Genomic DNA, 20,541 nt, shown 5'->3' on the forward strand with positions numbered 1-20,541 from the left:
TTTTAATTAAGTCATTTATAAAAATATTCCTTATATTTTGTTCTTATTAAAAACCCTTTTAAGTCTCTCACACTTTTCGACACTTTTAATATAATATTATACATTTAATTAGATTAAATGCGTTTCTCTCTCCACAGTGATGTCTTTGCTGTGCAGATTCACTGGTTCAGTTTAGCAGAACGAGTTTAGTTTGTTCGCGTCGCTCACAGTGTTGACGCTGTGCGTGCGTAAATGCTCGCGTGAGGATGCGCGGCGCGCGCGGAGATCCTCCACCTGAATGACGCGCCGCAAGAGAGCGGGTATAAAACATCAACGCTCGCGTGATGTCGCCGTCATGTCAAGAGTTTATTCCACTTATTGACATTCAGGATGATTTGTCTTCGTTTCAAATAGTCTAACGTTACATCATCTCAATCTTCGGCTGTATGTGGATTTTGGTGAGTTTCACTTATGTTCGCTATTTGGTATATGACTTGTCAATCTATATTTTCGGTGAGGTCAGTTGATATTGTAAAATGTTCATATCCGCTTTTATTGCGTCTCTATAATTGTTTTTACACTCCCACGCCACGCCTCCTTATTCTGTTCCTTTCTGCTTTTTTTCCACATGTTTAAAGATGTTTGCCAGAAACTAAAAAGGCTCGTTTTCAGTGTTGACATCTTTGGACAAGTGAACAATGATTCCTCCCGGAGACTGTCTGTATGCTGGAAGGAAAAGGAGAAAACCTGTTCAGAAACAGTTGAGTATTTATCGGTTTACTGGAATTGTTTTATTGACAAACCATCAATAATAAAAACAACGAAAGTAAAATGCGTCACTAATGATAATAAATATTTAAATTAATAATATTAGTAGTAGTAGTAGCCTAATTGTTTTATTTAATGTCGTTTCTTGGCTCTTTCTTGACATTTTTTTAATTTGTTATTGACAAACCGTCAATACAAATCAAAACAAGAAAAAGCTGTCACTGATTATGTGTATATTAATTGTTATTATCATTAGTAGTAGTAGTAGTAGTAGGCTAGTAGTGGTAGTAGTGGTTATAATAAAATTATTATTTAATGTTTCATGTTCAGATAGCACTTTACAATAAGGTTTTATTAGTTAACTTTACTTGTATAGTTAACATGAAGAATACTTCTACAGCAATTATTAATCTTAATGTTAATTTCAACATTTACTAATAGGCTACATTATGGAAATCAGATGTTGTATTTGTTAACATTAGTTAATGCACTGTGATCAAACAATGAACTGCTGTATTTTTATAAACTAACATTAACAAAGATTATTAAATACTGTAACAAATGTATTACTCATTAGTTTGTTAGTAAAAACAATTGAGACCTTATTGTAGAGGGTTACACATGTTTTCAAGGCTCTTTATTATTGACAGCATCAAAACAAATAACAAAAACAATGATAGAAAGTCGATATTAATAATAAATATGTTATTATTATTGTTAATAAGCGTTATTATTATTGTTAATAAGCATTATTATTAATTTAAATACATAAATAAATACATCAGTGTATCATGCTGTTTGTAAATGTGGTGGTGGAATTTGATGCCACCCAGGTTTGTAATGTGACATTATTAAATGATAGTTTGTGTCATCAGGAAACCAGAGAAAGCAGGTCAAAAATCGAATCCGTCCAAGCGTCACCGTGACCGTCTGAACGCAGAGCTGGACCGGTTGGCGAGTCTGCTGCCCTTCAGTGCAGAGGTCATCTCCAAACTGGACAAACTCTCAGTGCTGAGACTCAGCGTCAGCTTCCTGAGAGTGAAGAGCTTCTTTCAAGGTAAGAAGGAACGTTTCCTTCAGAGTTTGCCTGCTAAAAACATCATCATCATACTTGCATCATACATTGGCCCCCAACAATTATTAGAATGCTTTAAGATAAATGATACTTAGTTGGTATTGGTTAACTGACCTGATTTGACCCAAACATCTTCATCTTTGTGTTTCACTTAAGCTGCTGAAATTTGATTTGTGGTAACACTTTATTTTAAGGTGCCTTTGTTACACTGTAATTATACGTTTAAGTACTGAGTAACATTAAGTAACTACATGTACTGAGGGTTAGGATTAGGGTTTGATTTGGTGTAATTATGCATGATGTAATTATGCATGATTTCTAGTTATTAATATAATTTTGTATTATTAATTTTGTGTTTTAATGTTTTTGGATAATAGTAGTATGTTCTTCCCATGTTTTTTTTGTTTTTTTTAAGCTCATATTCTTAGTTTGCATGTTAAATTATTTACAAAACAAAAGTACAACTTTAGGAATTAGTTCACCTTAAATACAGATTTTAATTGTAGTTTGTGGCGATGCTGACCAAACATGCTGGTGAGAAATGCTGTTAAAAATGGTGTTTGTGATGGGATTTATTTCAGGAGGTGTTAATAAGGACAGGTCCATGTGTCGCTGTGTGTATGAGCGCTCAGTGTCATGTAGAGATTGCCCTCTTGCACTCACATGCTGTTTGTTGTGACCGTGTTTTATTGCCCGAGTGTCCAAACGGATCAGTGTTGAGCGGCTGTGTGGAGAGCTGGCAGTATTTGGGCTTTGCATCTCTCAAATGTATTTGAGCTTATAAAGTAATGGAGAGGAATAAAAAAAAGTGATCGGTTACACTTTATTTTAAGGTGTCATTGTTACAGTGTAATTATACATTTAAGTACTGAGTAATATTAATTAACTACATGTACTTACTATAGGGTTAGGGTAGGATTAGGATTTGGTTGAGGGTTAGTTGCATGTAATTATGCATAATTTACTGTTATTACTATGGTAAGTACATGTAACATATGTAACAAAGACACTGTAAAATAAAGTGTTACCAAGTGATCTTTATCAACTAAAAAGGTAGGAAAGATGTGGGTCCAGCATCATATGCATGGTTCGAATTACGTGGGAGCCAGTGGGAGCTGAGCTCCCATAGAGAGAGGATGAGCTCCTATGAAAGCAGTAAAATCATACACCTGTGGGGGTCTCTAAAAATCATCAGCACCATTATTTTAAATTACAAATAAAGCACTTTTTCCTTCAGACTACTGTAGCATGACTTAAAAGATAGGACAAGATGCCAAACACATGGATCTCGCGGGATCTCGGATCGTCATCACACTACGGTACATCCTTATGCTTAAATCAAGTGATAAAAGTGCCGCTGCGATCATTGGCGCGGATACTGTGTTTGTTTGTGGCTCGCGCACAGTCTTCACTCGGGCGCGCTTCAATCCGTTGTGGAGACTCTCTATTCGTTCCAGTAAAATTACAAAACAAAATGCACACAAACGTGTCTCTGCCTGATATAGAACCACTTATAAACATAATCGGATTTGATGAAAAAAAAAAAACTTATAGGAGTGCGGATTCGAACCTAGAACCTCTGACGCGTTTGACAAATGTTCTACTACTGAACCCTTAAAACGACAAACCAAATGTACTATTTAAATTGAATTGTGTTACCAACGCTTTTTTATTAAATTTGTATTATATTTACAAATTTTTATATTTTTATATTACATTATTAAGCTACCGCGCCTGCTCATAGGCTACTTTTTTCTTCTTTTTTTAAAGAGACCCCCACAAAGATGAAATCATAATTCGAACCCTGATCATATGCAATGTTTGGGAAGCTTTTTAGTTTGCAAATAGAGTCAGGTTATTTATATAGTTTTATACAATATTGTTTCGAAGTTGCATCACATTGATAAACAGGAAAATAAGTGTTGGTGTTGTAAAATTAATCAGTTATGAAGAATTCGGCTTCAGCTCTACAGAAGACAATAGTGTCATTATTCAGGTCAAGTCAGGTCAGTGTTGATTCATTTCAGTTCAGTGTTCATTTTGCAAGGCTGGTGGCATTATCCAACTCGGTTCAATTCAAATTAGTCCTAATCCGATTAGAACAATGTCAGTGCCGTTAAATCGATAACATTACTGAATATTAATTGTCTTGTAAACTAACTAGTCTTTTCATATTTAGTTTCTCCAATGTTACATCACTTGTTTGTTCTCAATAAGTGGAATCTGCATTTAAATGGATATATTTATTATAGGAGCTTTTGCACATGGTTTGTGTATTTGGGATTTTGGATAGATTTCACAGACCTACAGTCATTTATAATGCACGATCCGACCCTGAAAAACATGAACCATCACGGATCTCGGTTTGTGTCAACCTTGATCTTTCAGTTCAAATAAGATTGATGTGTGTATTATGTTCAAACATTGGCATTTTAACAAATTCATCTTCTCAAGGCGATTTGCATTTTTTGGTCTGCTCTCGTTTTCCGTCACCTTCATTCAAGCCATAAATTATAGCCAAGGCCTTGACAGTGTAGAAATATGTCAGAAATTCCAGCCAGATTGGAAATTAAAATGTGAACCGGAATGTCATCAAAAAGGGTTTCATGGAAAAGTTATGGAAAAAACTGTCAAGTTGAAGAATTTGCTTTGCAAAACTAAAGGTAGAAAGGATTTATTTAATGTACAGTAATTCAATATTTTGCTAATGATATGAATCCACTAACAAACCTCTTATTTATCCGACACTTTCCTGTTCTTTATTGAGTTGGGTGTTGACTTTAGGAAAGAAAAATCTCTCTTTTTTTCCCCATGCATGTTCTCCAAGACTGCAACGAGATTCAAGTCAGAGATTTCAACATGAGCTCAAATATTTCTCATCAAATTCTTCCAAGACCAAAGAATCAGAGCTGCTACTTTCATAGCTCTACAATATATTCTTATTCTTAAGTAAATTCTTGAAAATTCTACAAAATATCTACTTTTCCATGGAAGAAAGAAATGAAATGCACATTTGGAAATGGTCAGTTCTGGGTGAATTATTCCTTTAATGTTGTACGTGAATTGAAGTTTCTCCTAATTCGTCTCCTCTCAGCCTCTGTGTTCTCGCGAGGAACCGTGCAGATTAGTTGTGCATGACCGAGGCTGTGTCTGGTCCAGACACATTGTGTTTTCTTTCTCCACCACAAGCCTTAAAGCACAGCAGGAAAATCTTGGTTGATCCAACACCATTTTTAGAGGCTTGTTCCATACAATTATAATCCAATCATGATTGTCACACTGCCAGGTGAATTCAAACACATTTCCAGGCCTCTCAGGATGTGGAGGGCATAAACGGATCCCACAAACTTTCAGGATGAATTAATGTATTGCAAATGCTCATTAAGTGCTTGCTAATATGACCATTATTGCTCAAACTTAGGATTTGTGATTTAAACAAATGTATTAAACTTCAGTGTATAACTTGTCTTGCATCATTTTGATTAAAACATGAGCATAGGATCTTGTTCCTGTTTTATATTCTCTCAAAGTGAAGTCACTAAGAGTGACACCTTAAGGGAAGTGTTTAATGATAGCAAAGATTGGCCAAATGCAATGTGTCTGTTTCCAGTTCCAGCAGCTTCTTGTTACTGCCAACTCTGCATTAGACACACATGTGCTCAGAACCGGCGCTCAGAGGCTGCTAATAGGATTGAGAACTGCACACACTAATGCCTATGATAATGAGACTAATGATGATCATCGTCATTATGAGCTTGATGGTTACAAAAATGTGCATGATTTTTTTTATAATGTAAATATATAAGATGCAGCTAATTCATAAACCTCTTAACAAACATCCTCCATTCAAAATTGTTTTAATTTTAATTTCAGCCATAGATGTGCTGTGTGTATGGAGCTGTTTTTTTAAAATAAACTTTATACTTGCAAAACCTGTAATGATGATTTTGAGGTGGGTTTATATATATATATATAAATTGTGTGTGTGTATATATATATATATATATATATATATATATATATATATATATATATATATATATATATATATATATATATAAAATTCCAGCAGCTTCTTGTTACTGCCAACACTGCATTAGACACAAATGTGCTCAAAACCAGCGCACAGAGGCTCTATAATATAATATAATATAATATAATATAATATAATATAAAATTAAAATGAATACACGTTTGTGGTAGTTTTCTTTTTTTTGCTAGCTCTACAATATTCTGTCAAAGAAATTCTCATTTTCATGTTAATCAAACCGGTATGTCTCCCTTTCTTTAGGAGATTTTTTTTTTTTTTTAAAGAAAAGAATAAATAACAATAATAATTTTTCCTATCCATATAAGAAGTAAATTCTTGAAAATTTCTCAACATTATTCTTCAAAATATCTACTTTTCTATTGAAGAAAGAAATGAAATGCACATTTGGAAATTGTCAATTCTGGGTGAATAGTTCACACAATTTAAACTTGTTATTGCAAAACTAATGATGCATTTTTTGAGGTGGGTTTGAAACATGAATTTACATTTTTGGTTGAATTATTTCTTAAAAAGGTTTATATATAATAAATTAAAATGAATACACGTTTGTAGTTTTTTTTGTGTGTGTGCATTTTTTTTACATATTCATTTATTGGACTTTTCTTTCATAAATTCATATGACCATCAATAGCTGTTTTACACTGCTTGGACGACGACAGGCTGTATTATGTGGGGGGGTTTTTCCCCGCCAGAAAACAAGATGCATGCTGAGTGTCATGAATAAGACAGTGTTTATTGACGTGGCATTTAATTTGAGTCTAAAACCTCAGCTTAAATATTTAAAGCAATTGTAAGCTCTGTATTGTTTCAAGAAATGTTAATCTACTTTGAATGTTAGTTGCAGTGCGTGAATAACAACTTAAACTGCACATGAGGGAGTAATTGAGATTCACAGAGAGAGAACGAGAGTGTGTGGGATGTTGAAGTGAAGGGGGTTATGGGTAATGAATGCTCCACTGGCTCCTAGGGAGTGTTTGCGTGACTGCAGCCTGGCAAAGTCCCCGTCCCGAGAAAAGCACTAAGAGGGGGAAGATGCAGATCAGCTTTGATCCTTCTGTTTAGTTCATTCACAATCCACTTTTAGTGGCCACATATGACCGTTTGATAACCACGGGATTGAATGTTTTTTACATTTTCAGTTTTTCCTGTAATACACCAAGCCATGTTCTAACATCTACAGCTTTGTCAATGAATAAACACTGTTTATTCTTGCATCTTTTTTTTGTTTTGTTTTTTGAGTTAATTAAATAAATATTGTGTAAAATGTGTACACATTTTTGTACTTATTTGTAAATGTCTCATCACCACCATCATTTCAAATGATATAATGTAGTAATCATAATCAAAATTTTATCATTATATAATGATGTAAGCATAATTTGACTGCATGTTTTTGGGATGATTTATAAAATAAGTTTTGGTTTCCAAGTGTTCAATCCAAAAGGACATTTTTTTTGCTTGCATTTTGCCCTTCCATATAACTTATGAGAGCTTTCAATAGTTTCATTTAATTTATTAATTTATATTTTATAAATATAAAATATAATTTTATAAATATATTTTATATTTATATTTTCTGTGTTCTTTGGCTTAAAAAATGGATATGCATTATAAATATAGAGCTATAAAACTGATATGTACACAATCGGTCAAAAGTTTGGTTGGTACAATCACTTTGAATGAAATCTCTTATTATCACTAAGGCTGCATTTATTTGATTAAAAAAATACAGTAAAAACATTAATATTGTAAAATATTATTACACTTTAAAATAATTGTTTTCTATTTGAATATATTTTAAAATGTAATTTATTCCTGTGATGCAAAGCTGAATTTTCAGCATCATTACTCCAGTCTTGAAATGGACCTTCAGAAATCATTCTAATATGATGACTTGATGCTCAAGAAACATTTCTTATTATCAATGTTGAAAACAGTTGTGCTGCTCAATATTTTATTAATATTATTAAACTTTTATTAAAGGTAAATAAATATTTTGAAGCTTTAAAAATGTCTGTCACTTTTGATCAATTTAATGCATCCTTGATAAATGAGGATTTCTTTAAAAAATGTCTTACTTTTGAATGGTAATGTTTAAGCTAGATCAAAAACTTATTCCATCTTGGAAGAATTTAATGGGAAAAGTTTTTGAGATATTTTAGATTTTAGTATCTTGGCAAATCTGAGCACAGTTTGAGACATTGTTAGTGATATTCAGAACCCTTTAGAGAAGCGCAATCATTTGTAATTTTCTTTTTTCCATATTTTTAAATCAATATATTATGCTGAATTTGTCATGAGTTGAACACAGGGATGACAGCATCAGGTCTGATTGGTCTTCCTGAGGGAATGATGTTGCTCTGGTGCCCTTCCATACAGAGCGTCCAGTATTATGTTCACATTTTTCCAGAGAATTCACAGTTGTGCGTTTGGCAGACACCAGACCCTCCTTGGCAAATTCGTATAGCGTGCAGATCAGGAAAATTCCATCTCGCGACTCTGTCCTGGAAACATTCCTCTGTTTGTTTTCATCATGTGAGAGTGTGTGCTAGAAGCTGATAAATGATCCAAGCGTCCTGCATCATGCATGTGCGTGAGTCTCCAAACATCTGTTTTAGCATGGGATTGAGGATCCCCCCCCATGAGAATTCCCTGATCTTATACCTTGAATCAATCTTTTATCTTTATTTATGTTGTGTTGTATGTGCATCCATTGAGAATTTTGTTTAATTCCCTCATAATTGCTAGTATTATGTATTCTGTCACCCTCATTCAAACAGCTCTTTGTTTGCACCAAAGTGCAGCATAAAAAAGAAGAGTTGAGATATTTGTTGTCAACATCAAAACCTCTCAGTAAGAACATTAATGGGGTCCCTGTTTGTTGGGAACCAGAAGGCAGTTCCTCTGCACACGATGTCGTGCGAACGGCTTGTAAAAATGACCCAGATACGTCATAGAGAAGTTTGCCATTAAGCTTGTTCTGTTGCATTACAACTGCACAACATGAGACATGAGTCCTTTTGCAAATTCTTTTATTTTCTTCTTGCACACGTTTAGCCCCCTCTTTCCCTTTAACTGTTTTTCACTCCTGTTATGCAGCTTGGACACAGACTATCAGAGATGTTTAAAAACATTTACTAAATAAATGACATTTTTCACTTCCCTGTGCTTTGTTTTATTCATTATATATGCCATTTAGGGATTGGCATTCCTGGAAAAGATTTACAATCTATATGCAATGCTCAATAAAACAGAATTTATAATAACCGTCATGTAAAACCAGACTGTTTTGTGAATAATGTTGCCGTGTGCCAGCAGTCTAAAGCATGATCTCATGCGAAGACTGTTTCCAAACACGGGTTCTCTCACGCAACAACCATTAGTTCACAAAAGGCACAAGTTGACCTCTCTTTGGTAAGGTTAACCCACGTTCAGTTGGAGAGCCATTGTTGTCAGTGCTAGTGATGTGAAATAATCTCCCATTGGAATGCATGTGCCTCTGCAGTGGTCTGTTATGTTTGTGTCATGTGACCAATTGACCGGAAAACAATTTAAATGAATTCTTAAGTGAATAGAAAGACAGACAGATAGATAGATGCACACAACTGTTCAAATGTTTGCGGTCAGTAAGCTGTTTTTGGAAAGCTATTAATACTTTCATTCAGCAAGGAAGGATGCATTAAATTATTCAAAAGTGACAGTAATGACAATCATAATGTTACAGAAGATAGAAAAGTTATTTTAAATTGTAGTAATATTTGACAATGTAAATGTTTTTACTGTAATTTTTTGTTCAAAGAAATGTTGCTTTTGTGAGCATTAGAGATTAAAAAAAAACATTTAAAAAATCTTACCCAAAATGATGGATGGATGGATGGATGGATGGATGGATAGAGTGGATGGACAGACAGACAGACAGATAGATAGATAGATAGATAGATAGATAGATAGATAGATAGATAGATAGATAGATAGATAGATAGATAGATAGATAGATGGATGGATGGATGGATGGATGGATGGATGGATGGATGGACGGACGGATGGATAGACAGACTGTCATTCAGTCAGTCTCTTAAGCCCAATTCGCACAGGATAAGTATTACTGGTGACCTCGAGTCATTTGTAATGATTGCGGAGGTTGTCTGTGATCTTTTTCCCGTGCGAATCGGCCATGTCTGTAATTTGTAAAGTAAAAATTCCCCCACAAATGACCTACCATATTTCGCTGTTTGATAGTATTTTGGGTGCTGAGTCATATCGCTATACACCATGATACCATACAACTATACAATTTGCAGAAAGAGAAAGCTGAAACCATGATTAGATGGAGATGAATGACATGTATAACAGCATGCAATAGGAACATTCTTCTGTTTATGATATATCATACAGCTAGACCTATAATAACGACAAGACATTTCCAAGCAATAGCCTATTGACATCATATCTGGGAGATAAGTCAGTAAATTCATGTAAAGTCACAGGCTTCGCTTATCCCGTGTGAATGCGCCATACGAAATTCAGATGTGGGGTGAGTCATTTCTAAATCACACGAGGTCCCCAGATAATACTAATCCCGTGCGAATAGGGCTTCAGTTTGTTCAGTTTTCATTCATTTTTAAATTGAGCGCTGGCCCTTTAAGAGCCTGTATAGCAGGGTTTGCGTGACTGTAGTACACCAGAGCCTGACCTCAGAGGAACTCCAGAGAAAATTATCTAATTATCTGTCCATCAGAGCTCTGGAAACCAGCAATGCACAAATGAGTCAAGACCCTACTTTCATTACATAGACATAAAAGTTAAAACATTAATCAAAAAAAATATGACATGATAGTGAATAAATGATGACAGAATTATCTTTTTTTTTTCTTATGTGAACTATCCCTTTAAGTGTGCTGTGCTTAAACTTCATGAGAGTTTTTTTTTTTTTTTTTTTTTTTGAGACATTGAGCAAGTAGCAATTTAAAAGTAAGAGGGGAAAAAGGTTATAGAGTGAGTCCATTCTTTACTGCGTAATAGCTAGCACACAAACACATCTGCTCGTAAATCTAACCTCAATTGTCAAGAGCAGATCTGTTTTTTATTTCCTTCCCCTCATCAAAACATCCCAGCAGTGAAATGGGCTGCTTTTAAAAGCCATTTCTGCCATTTTGTGAAAAGTTGCTCATCCACCTGCAGATTTTAGCTTGTTTGGCAGCAGACGTGAAGTGAATGAATGGAGAACGAGTCTTTGGGGAGAGATGCTGGAGATTTCCCTCATGTTAGTGAGCACAGGTTTTTGTGGAGTGTTTGAATGATAAAATATTTAGATTTGGCATAGGCAGACATAAATGGGGTGGACTCTGAACATTACAGCCCCTCCCTATTTGACTTGCGCTGTTTTTCTTACCACAGACCTGCATAAAATGATTAGCAGGGAGCATTTCACGACACCAATTTTAGTATCTTGAATATTTTGCATATCCTTGTTCTTAAAGGGTTAGTTCACCCAAAAATTAAAATCATACCATAATTTACTCCCCTGGCCTCAAGCCATCCTTGGTATATATGACTTTCTTCTTTTAGCCAAACACAATCTGAGTTATATTAATATCCATGGATATCCATTATATCCATTGATGGATGTGCTTTTTTAGGCTTCAAAATGATCCATGTTACTATTCAGTCCCATTATAAAGCTTGGAAGAGCCAGGATATTTTTTTTTAATATAGCTAGTGTTTGGCTGAAAGAAGAAAGTCATTTACACCTAGAATGGCTTGAGGGTGAGTAAATTATGGGATCATTTTAATTTTTGGGTGAACTATCCCTTTTAAGTACCCCTATTATTTTTCATATATCATCTTTCATGTAGTGTATAATATAACTGTATGTTAAGTTAAAAGATCTGCAAAGTTTAAAATATCATCATGCATGACAAATGGAGTTATTTTAAAAGACGCTGTTTTCATTTCTGCGAAAGCAATTGCACTTTCAAAGGATGCGGACAGATGGTCTTATTATTGGGAGATACGAGGGTCCGTGGCTTCACCATTGGAGAAAGCATAACGGCTAACTTCAATCCACGTGTGCTTTGATAACCAATCACATTACAGCCGTGACGCCATTGAATTTCATTCAGAGTTGTGCGACAGTCAATCACTGTTTGTGGATACCATAAAAATGAATGAGAAGTGCCTAGACTAAATCATACCTGTCACACAATTGTCCCTGACTTCACTTATAAAATAGCATTTTTTTGGGTGTAAACTAAAAATAATGTTTAAAGGGGTGGTATAATGCCCTTTTCACAAGATGTAAAATAAGTATTTGATGTCCCCAGTGTGTGTATGTGAAGTTTTAGCTCAAAATACCCCACAGATATTTTTATATAGCATGTTAAAATTGTCACTTTTTGAGGGTGAACAAAAACGCAATGTTTTTGTGTCTGTTCCTTTAAATGCAAATGAGCTGCTGCTCCTGGCACAGGGGGCGGAGCTACAACAACTTGTGTCCTTTTACCTCACACAGACATGCACTGAAAATTTCAAAAACTTTTAGCCTTTTATGTTCAAACCAGATTCAGACAAAGATGGAGAGACTCGAGAAGAAGTGACAACATGTAGAATGCAATAGGACATTTCTGAATGGTTAGTTAATGAATTTATGTAACTTATGTGTAGTTACCTTCTAGTCCAGGGTTCACCAATCTCGGTCCTGGAGGGCCGCTGTCCTGCAGAGTTTAGCTCCAACCCCAATTATACACACCTGAACCAGCTAATCAAGGTCTCACTAGGCATACTAGAAACTTTCAAACAGGTGTGTTGGAGCTAAACTCTACAGGACAGCGGCCCTCCAGGACCGAGATTGGTGAACCCTGTTCTAGTCATTGATTTACATATTCTGTCATGATAATCTATAAATCGTGTTCCGGGGGTGGGGTTTATGCAAATTTTAGGGTTAGTAATGTCACTAACCCAGGAGGAATGTCGTGTAGTCTCTACCAGCCGTTTGTTGAAGTCCATAAAAAGCTATTTCTTTTTTTCTTCTTTTTAAGAAAATATCTCCCTTTTCTTTGAACTTTAAGCGTTGTAACTTTGCAGATGTTGTTTACGCTCAAACAGCAACATTACACACTAACTAAAGTTAGAAAAGTGAAATCATATTCAACCACCCCTTTAAGAGCAAATATGTTGAAGATTAGCCGATGGGCTGTCGATTAATTAAATAAGCCGTTTTCCCACAAAAGCAGCTTATTCAGTGTAGTGAAGCCTCTCCTCCATTGACATCCATTAAAAAACGGCCTCTGGTCTCCTTCCCTGCGGATCACATTTACGTTTTTTTGGCTAACCTTGCAGGCTTGCCTTCAAGTGGCTTTGATGAAGACTCGAATTGATACGGTGAAACTAACACCATTGTTACTGTTCTTATCACTGTTTATACAAGTCCTGAGGAAGATCTGAAATTCAGGTATGGTGATGGGCATTTATTTCCCTGAAAAATGCTGTAAGCGGTAGACCAATCACAACAGTCTGGGTCATCTGACCAATGAGAGCACAGTAGGCATAAGAAAGGAAGGGTTAAGACAATTTGAGAAATTAGATGATGCTGCAATGAATATTATATGAAAATGAAAGTGTTTTTTAACCTTGGATGCATGTAAATCTATTGTAAGAGTTTATGCAAAATTATGAACCTTTAAAATAGCACAGTGGTTCAGTGGGTGGCAGTGTCGCCTCCCAGCAAGAAGATCCCCGGTTCTCGTTTCCTTCAGGTGCTCCGGTTTCCTTCAGTTTCAAACATCATCTCCAAGAAAAGGACAGTCTCTTGTGAATGGCAAGACATGGCCCAAAGAAACACCAAGAGTCGAATATGACTGAAATGGTTAATAAATGAATGATGATATTTGAGTTGTGTAAACATCACATCTTAGACTGTTTGTGGTTATCTTCTTTGCTTTGATGTTCTTATGTTTGGCATGAAGTGCCCACAAAAATAACTAAAGAAAAAAAATAATTCTGAATTATTTCAAGATTTTGTTTTTTTTCTTGCTCATTTTTGGTTAGCACAGCTAACAAAGAGCACTTGGGTTGTCACAAGAAAGGCTTTCTTTTCACTGCTTTGGAATCAGTCTCAACCAGTTGTGAAATTGGGAAAGCGCATCCAATATGGATTGCTTAATGAAAAAGAATGATCAGTGGGATTTGTTCTTGTGAAGCAGTGATTGTCTTGGTTTTCTTTATTTGTGAGACAAAATGGGTTTCCTATAAACAATCTTTGTTTAAACAATAATAAAAAAAAGAAATCACTGTAAAATGTTTAATGAATGTTTTTATTAGCATGATTTGATATCAGAAATGTTTATGCAGAAATTCTGGTCATAATATATTTTCCTGTGACATGTCCATGGTTCTCTGTCTCATGTGCTCTTGTTCCTCACAGCGGTCCAAGAAAAAGAAGATCTCAGCAGTGATGCCTCGATCCCAGAGCACCGGAAAGAGATTCTGCCCCGTGTTGTAGAGAGTGATCTTCTCCTACAGGTGTGTTATAGTTCTACTCTAAACATCCTTCATTACACTTCAGGAATTGTTTATTGTCAAAGAAATTGTTTATTGTTGTTTATTGTCTTGTCTTCCGAAGTCTAAAAATCAGAGTTTAAGTGAAAGGTTTAATCATGTCACTAACATTGTGCAAAAATATTGACAAGCATTCCATATTTACACATTTCCCACAATAATCAGTTTTTTTGTGTGTGTGTCTTGTAGTCTCTCTCTGGATTTGCACTGGTCGTGAGCTCAGATGGTGTTATTTTTTATGCATCTACCACTATCGTTGACTACCTGGGATTTCATCAGGTAATAAACCATCAAATGAAAACCTATACTCTAGAAGTACATGCATAGGAATAATGGAATGGTTATGATCTAAAATAGCATGTAACTTGTTCAGATGCTCACGTTTATTTATTTATTTTATATATGTATATATATATATAATCCTTTTACTTTTTATTTTATATATTTTTTTTTATTAATATATTATATAATGTATTCTTTTGATTAAATATGTTAGATGTAATGCCTTTTCATTCAATGTTTACCGCTCTTATATTTTTAAAAGATTTTATTAATTTATTATTTAAGAGGGAGGGTAAAAAGAATGTGTATTTAGCTTTCATGCGTGACAATCCAAAAAAATAATATTGAAATCCAGTGTTATCCATTTTAACTTTTAAAAACAGTTCTCAAATAAAATTCCTGTATCATCAGAGAAATCTAAACAAAAATCATGTGTGGCTACGCAAGAAATAACCACAACATCTGTGTTATAGGCCTTCTCCACCAGAATGTGTAAAAATAGTTAAGTTTTTTCAGTCCTTGGCTAATTTAAGACTTTCTCATCGCCTTCAAAGAGTCAGGCTTCTTCAGCAAACAAACCTTCTCTTCCAAGGAGGAAACTTGTTTGGATCCTTGTTGAAACTGTGATAGTTTGTCATGAGATGGTTAGTCATCAAAGTTTGCAGAAAGCCTTGCATTCCCACACTGGAAAGTAAAGGGAAGGTTGAATATTTTAGACAGAGTTTATTGTTTATGAACAGAGGGTATGGCCTGGTATTTTAAGGCTTTTGTTTTTCTTCAGTGTAGAGACACGTCTGTCCGCATGCAAGCTGCCCTGGTGTCACGCAACAAACACATGGGGCTGTGAAAAGGGATTCGTGGCTTCAAGCATACATTATACATGAGAAAGCAGTTTGAAGGTTCTGAGTGCTAATTTAATTAGCAGAGAATAACAGTTTGAGGCCCCCATCACCCCCCCCCCCCCCCCCCCCCATCACCCCAAAAAAGAAAATAATGTATGCAATTACTTTAGTATCTGTTATATTAATCATCGTTAACTCTTTATTTCACTCTTAATAGTCTATTTATAAACACATTCTATCTACCACTATCCACACATTACAATCACGAAACCAAAATCAACATTCAATCTTCATCATTCTCTCAGCCCCTCAGCGAGCACCATGAGGGCAAAGAAAATTGAGAGAACAGGGATTAGATAAGTGTTTTAATACAATATGAATATGAATAGGCTACATCAAGAGGAAATGTTTAACACGCTCTGATTTTGACGTTTAGAACTTGGCTTTTTTATCCTATAATAAGAAGTTTATCCTCATCCAGCGATCTCATAACGTCGTGTTTTAAGTGCGTACAGTCTAAATAAAAATAAATAAATATATAAAATTAAACAAAGGAAAAAATCATTTTCTTAACGAGTGAGTCTTCAGTCATTCAGTCAAACGATTCCTTCAAAATGTGGCCTCATTCAGTTGCTCTGAGTCGCACAATGGCTCTACTGTGGATTTGTTACCTAACATTCACTTCTTGTTTATTGAACTGTTGTATAAAATCAATAGGCTATCAATAGGGTATGGGGTTATTAATTTTGGTGGCATTTTTGCCCCGAGTCCCCGTTTTTGAGCACGGACAGAGACCCCTTCTGTTCAAGTGAAACGGGTGAAACATAGCAAAGACCGCTACTGGCTACATGACCTAGGTTGAACTCAAACACAGGTTGAGCACAACAGCTCTTAATATGTCCGCTCTTAGTGATGCACTACTCTCTGTGCCACAGCTCTGGCATCTGACTGCTTATTAATAGTAACCGAAGCAAATGCACAAGAATAATTGCATGAATTATGAATACATTCAACTGTCTGCCAGGAACCTCAGGATCTAAAATGCTTATGAATGTTTTACCAGCAGTTGAAGTGACTCCACAAGGAAATTTTGATGAGTAATGTTTCTAATGTGGTTTAGCATAAAACTGAATTAGACCATATAAACTTGTGGTGTTGACTGAGAGACATTTGGTCACTGCATTGTGTGTGGCTCACACAACTGCGCGCAGGTCAGTGCAGCAGCCGATAACACAAAACACACCGATGTGGGAGCTAAAACGCTTAAGAAATGAACATTCTCTGGTTTTGTGTCGGTGTGTGTGATCTTGTCTGGCAGACAGACGTGATGCATCAGAAGGTCTTCGATTATGTCCATGTGGCGGAGCGACAGGAGTTTGAGAGGCAGCTCCACTGGGCGATGAACCCTGGCCAGCAAGACACTGGTGTGTGTGTAATTACCATTAACCCTATATAATACATGTGCAATATTCCAAGTCTTCTAAAATAATATGCATATTTTTTTATAACACTTTTATATTGCTTTTGCATCTATTTTGAAGCTTATAAGCTCCAGCTGTCTCATAATTGCATGAAAAGGAGTGACTACAGTATATTTCACTTCATACATCTGTCATTACACACCCGAGTCATGTGTTTCTGAACTATGTGTTGTGTGAATGTGTGTTCTAGTAGATGAGGATGTTGTGATGGGTCATCTGTATAGCGCTGAGGAGCCTGACGGTGTTCCTCCTGAACTGTCTCCGTTCCTCACGCGGTGTTTCGTCTCTCGAGTGCGATGCCTGCTGGACAGCACCTCCGGCTTCCTGGTCAGTCATGAAATCACGACAGTTTTTTCTTGTTCAAGAAGCCGGTTCACATTTGGAAATACGTTACAATAGGGAAGAAAAGAGTATCGCAACTTCTGTTTCATGCCGAATTAGGGGCCTCAGACCTTCCCACATGTTCATGTTGCCAGTACTCTATCCACTGAGTCTGTCTCGCTCTGATTTGCTCTCGTCTCCTGTAGAACCTGCAGTTTCAGGGCAGCCTGAAGTTCCTGCAGGGTCAGAGGAGGAAGACGGTCTCAGGGTCTTTGCTGCCGCCCCAGCTTGCTCTGTTTTGTGTGGCCGTTCCTCTAGTACTGCCCTTCATCACGGAGCTAAAGATGAAGAGTATGATGATGAAGGGCAAACACAAACGCTCTGGCAACAGGTACACATTCACATTCTTGTCTATGCATTGCAGTTTTGCATATAATTATGAATATGGAAAAGAAAAACGGATGTTGTGTTTTATTCTTACTTTTTATTATTTTTCTAGCTAAATTAGTCAGTTTTCCCCAATAATTCAATTTAAATTGCATTCAATTGTTTTTAAATGCAGAAAAATTATTTGAATACAATTAAAATCATCATAAAACTGCATTAATAACTCATTTGAATTAAAACTGAGGTAAATTAAAATTGAATTAAAATTGAGGTAAAACATGGTAAATAAAACTTATGTATTTTATCCACATGAAAGTATTACATTTTGATGAAAGATTTTGAGAACAATAATTTTTGTAATTAATTGTGCACGGTAAGAAAGTAAATAGGGTCAATTTCGTGCCAGGGTAGTTTATAAAAGCAAAGGTCACAGATGGTACTTTTGATATATATACTACCATAGAGTTTGGGGGTCAAATGAATGCTTTTATTCAGCTAATATATGAAAGGTGACAGTAAAGACATTTATAATGTTACAAAAGATTTTTATTTTTATTCATCAATGAATCCTGAAAAAAAGTATCACGGTATCAACTGTTTTTAACATTGATAATAATAAGAAATTGTTCTTGGGCAGCAAATCAGCATATTATTATGATTTCTGAAGGATCATGTGACACTGAAGACTGGAGTAATGATGCTGAAAATTCAGCTTTGATCACAGGAATAAATTACACCAGAATAAAATATATTCATATAGAAAACCCTTCTTTTAAATTGGTTTACTGTATTAAATGCAGCCTTAGTGAGCAGTAGAGACTTCTTTCAAAAACATTAAAAAATCGTACCGACCCAAAACTTTTGGATGGTAGTGTACAACGGTACTGATTACCATATTGATGTACTATGGTTTTTACACAGTACTCAATCATAGTAGTATCCAAAAACACGGCTACTTTGTAAAGGACACACAGATGTACTCAAGAAATTGTCTTTTAATCAGTTTAACTTCTACCTTCTTCAGTGATAAAAGGCAACGAGTTTCCTGCGGCTCATTTGACAGTGAAGACGTGCTACGTGTCAACTGGACGAACACATCGGGTCTTGATGGTTCATGGTCAGCCCTGGCCAACACAAGGTACAGAGGAGAGGGCTGCAAAACCCAAGATGAGCCGCTCAACTTCTGTGTTTCCACTCTGGGCGTCTCTAGGTTGCAGGGTGTCGATGCCTCGTGGGACGCCCGCTGTCCTGTTGCCTTGCGCACGGACTCCAGTGAAAACTACCTGGTACCTGGAAGCTTCTATAAACACGGCCATTCTGGAAAATTACGAAATGGTTGCAACACAGAATTGCAGAAGGTGCAAGGTTATTGCATCGAGGGGAAGGTGGAGAGAATGTGCATGATGCAGAATGAATGTTTTAATATGCTTCCTGAAGCGGCAATTAAGACCGAACAAGATTCCGACTCTGAAAACGTGTGTAACGCATACGGGATGCTCTGGCGCCCTGAATATGCACAGGTGAAAACGGAGGCTGAATATCATGACTGCTGTACTCCATATCAAAATGGCAAAGCTGCCATCAATGCTCCCATCAATGCACACAAGTATCTGTGTGCGGGAGTCAGCAGACCTCTTAAGTGTGTCCTGAACAAAGACCTGAATCACTCTTACCAGCCGACCGGCAGTCAGGACACATGTGTGTTCGCAAATGCCTCCACAGATCATAAAAGCTACATGCAGCATGATATCCGGCTGACTTACGAGTTCAGGAGTCGCAACCTGCTGAACACGATTAAACGAGAGCCTGACGACTCTCCACCTTGGTGTCGGGATGTTAGTCAAGGGCATGTGCAACAAAATATTACTTCAACTTCCACTGTGAATGCTATTCTACACAAAGCAAACCCTTACGTTTACATGCAGTGAACTCTGTGACCATGTCAACACATCTTCTTTCTACTCTTCTTATCCACAAATTTGTGCTTTTAATTCAGCCTGAATTGCTTAACCTACAAAATTTCAGTCTTTGGTACGTTAGAAATTTAAGATTAAAATGTGAAAATCTCCCATTGGCTTACATTGAAAGAATGTTTTGAATTTAAAATCTACACCCAAGAGTGATTGTCATGTTTGCATGCCGAATTGTGATTTCTCACCAGAAATCAAGATGTCATGACAACAGTAAAGCAGCTCTATAGCAGCATTTTATTTATTCCTAAACCTAAACCTAAACCTATTCTTTTTCTGCCTTGCAAGCACTGGTATTTCCCTCCGGACATACAAAACTAGTTAGAAAGTTATTCTATATAAAGCCAGACTGTTAAACCAAATACAATACTCAGGTTGTCTTCTGAATCGGATAGGTTTTTGAGATGTTTTGTATTTTGTCCCTTTACTTGGATTTACATGTATGTCATATTCATGAGGTAAAAAAGTGGACAGACAAATAAAGATCATTTCCCTAGTGAAAATATATTTTATTGCATTTTAGATTTTTTTTTAATGTTTTTTTTTTTTTTTTAGTGCATAAACATCCATTTACTTTTACTTCATGGAATTATTAATTCATATTGATATTTTTTTGTGTGTAAAAAGTAGTCTACTAAGGAAACTTTTGTTTTTATGCTACATGCAAGGAGCTTTATGTTTTTTACAGCATGTGTTGTCATTATCATACTGAATTTATGATTAATATGTTAAAAAAAAAATTGTTACGCAATTTATTCTGAATTAACCATATTGAGTATGTAGATTTTGGGATGTAGATTAACCTACCGGTATATCTACCCCAGAGGAA

General features: G+C 35.8%; 1 protein-coding gene across 2 annotated transcripts; it reads left to right on the forward strand.

Moving 5' to 3' along the window:
- The first annotated feature begins 621 nt into the window (after nt 1-621).
- Nucleotides 622-20,218, forward strand: ahrrb (aryl-hydrocarbon receptor repressor b). 2 transcript variants are annotated; one of them, XM_084121117.1, is made up of 8 exons: nt 622-739; nt 1,623-1,804; nt 14,296-14,393; nt 14,619-14,708; nt 16,872-16,977; nt 17,228-17,361; nt 17,562-17,746; nt 18,767-20,218. In XM_084121117.1, exons 1-8 carry the CDS (start codon nt 678-680, stop codon nt 19,668-19,670), a joined length of 1,761 nt encoding a protein of 586 aa, XP_083977243.1. In that variant the 5' UTR covers nt 622-677; the 3' UTR covers nt 19,671-20,218. The 2 variants fall into 2 exon arrangements, with proteins under 2 accessions (XP_083977243.1, XP_083977242.1); XM_084121116.1 differs by having other exon boundaries at nt 17,225-17,361; nt 18,767-20,211.
- The last annotated feature ends 323 nt before the right edge of the window (nt 20,219-20,541 follow it).

Source organism: Abramis brama (genome assembly GCF_963993115.1).
Source record: "Abramis brama genome assembly, chromosome: 7".
NCBI lineage: Eukaryota > Metazoa > Chordata > Actinopteri > Cypriniformes > Leuciscidae > Abramis > Abramis brama.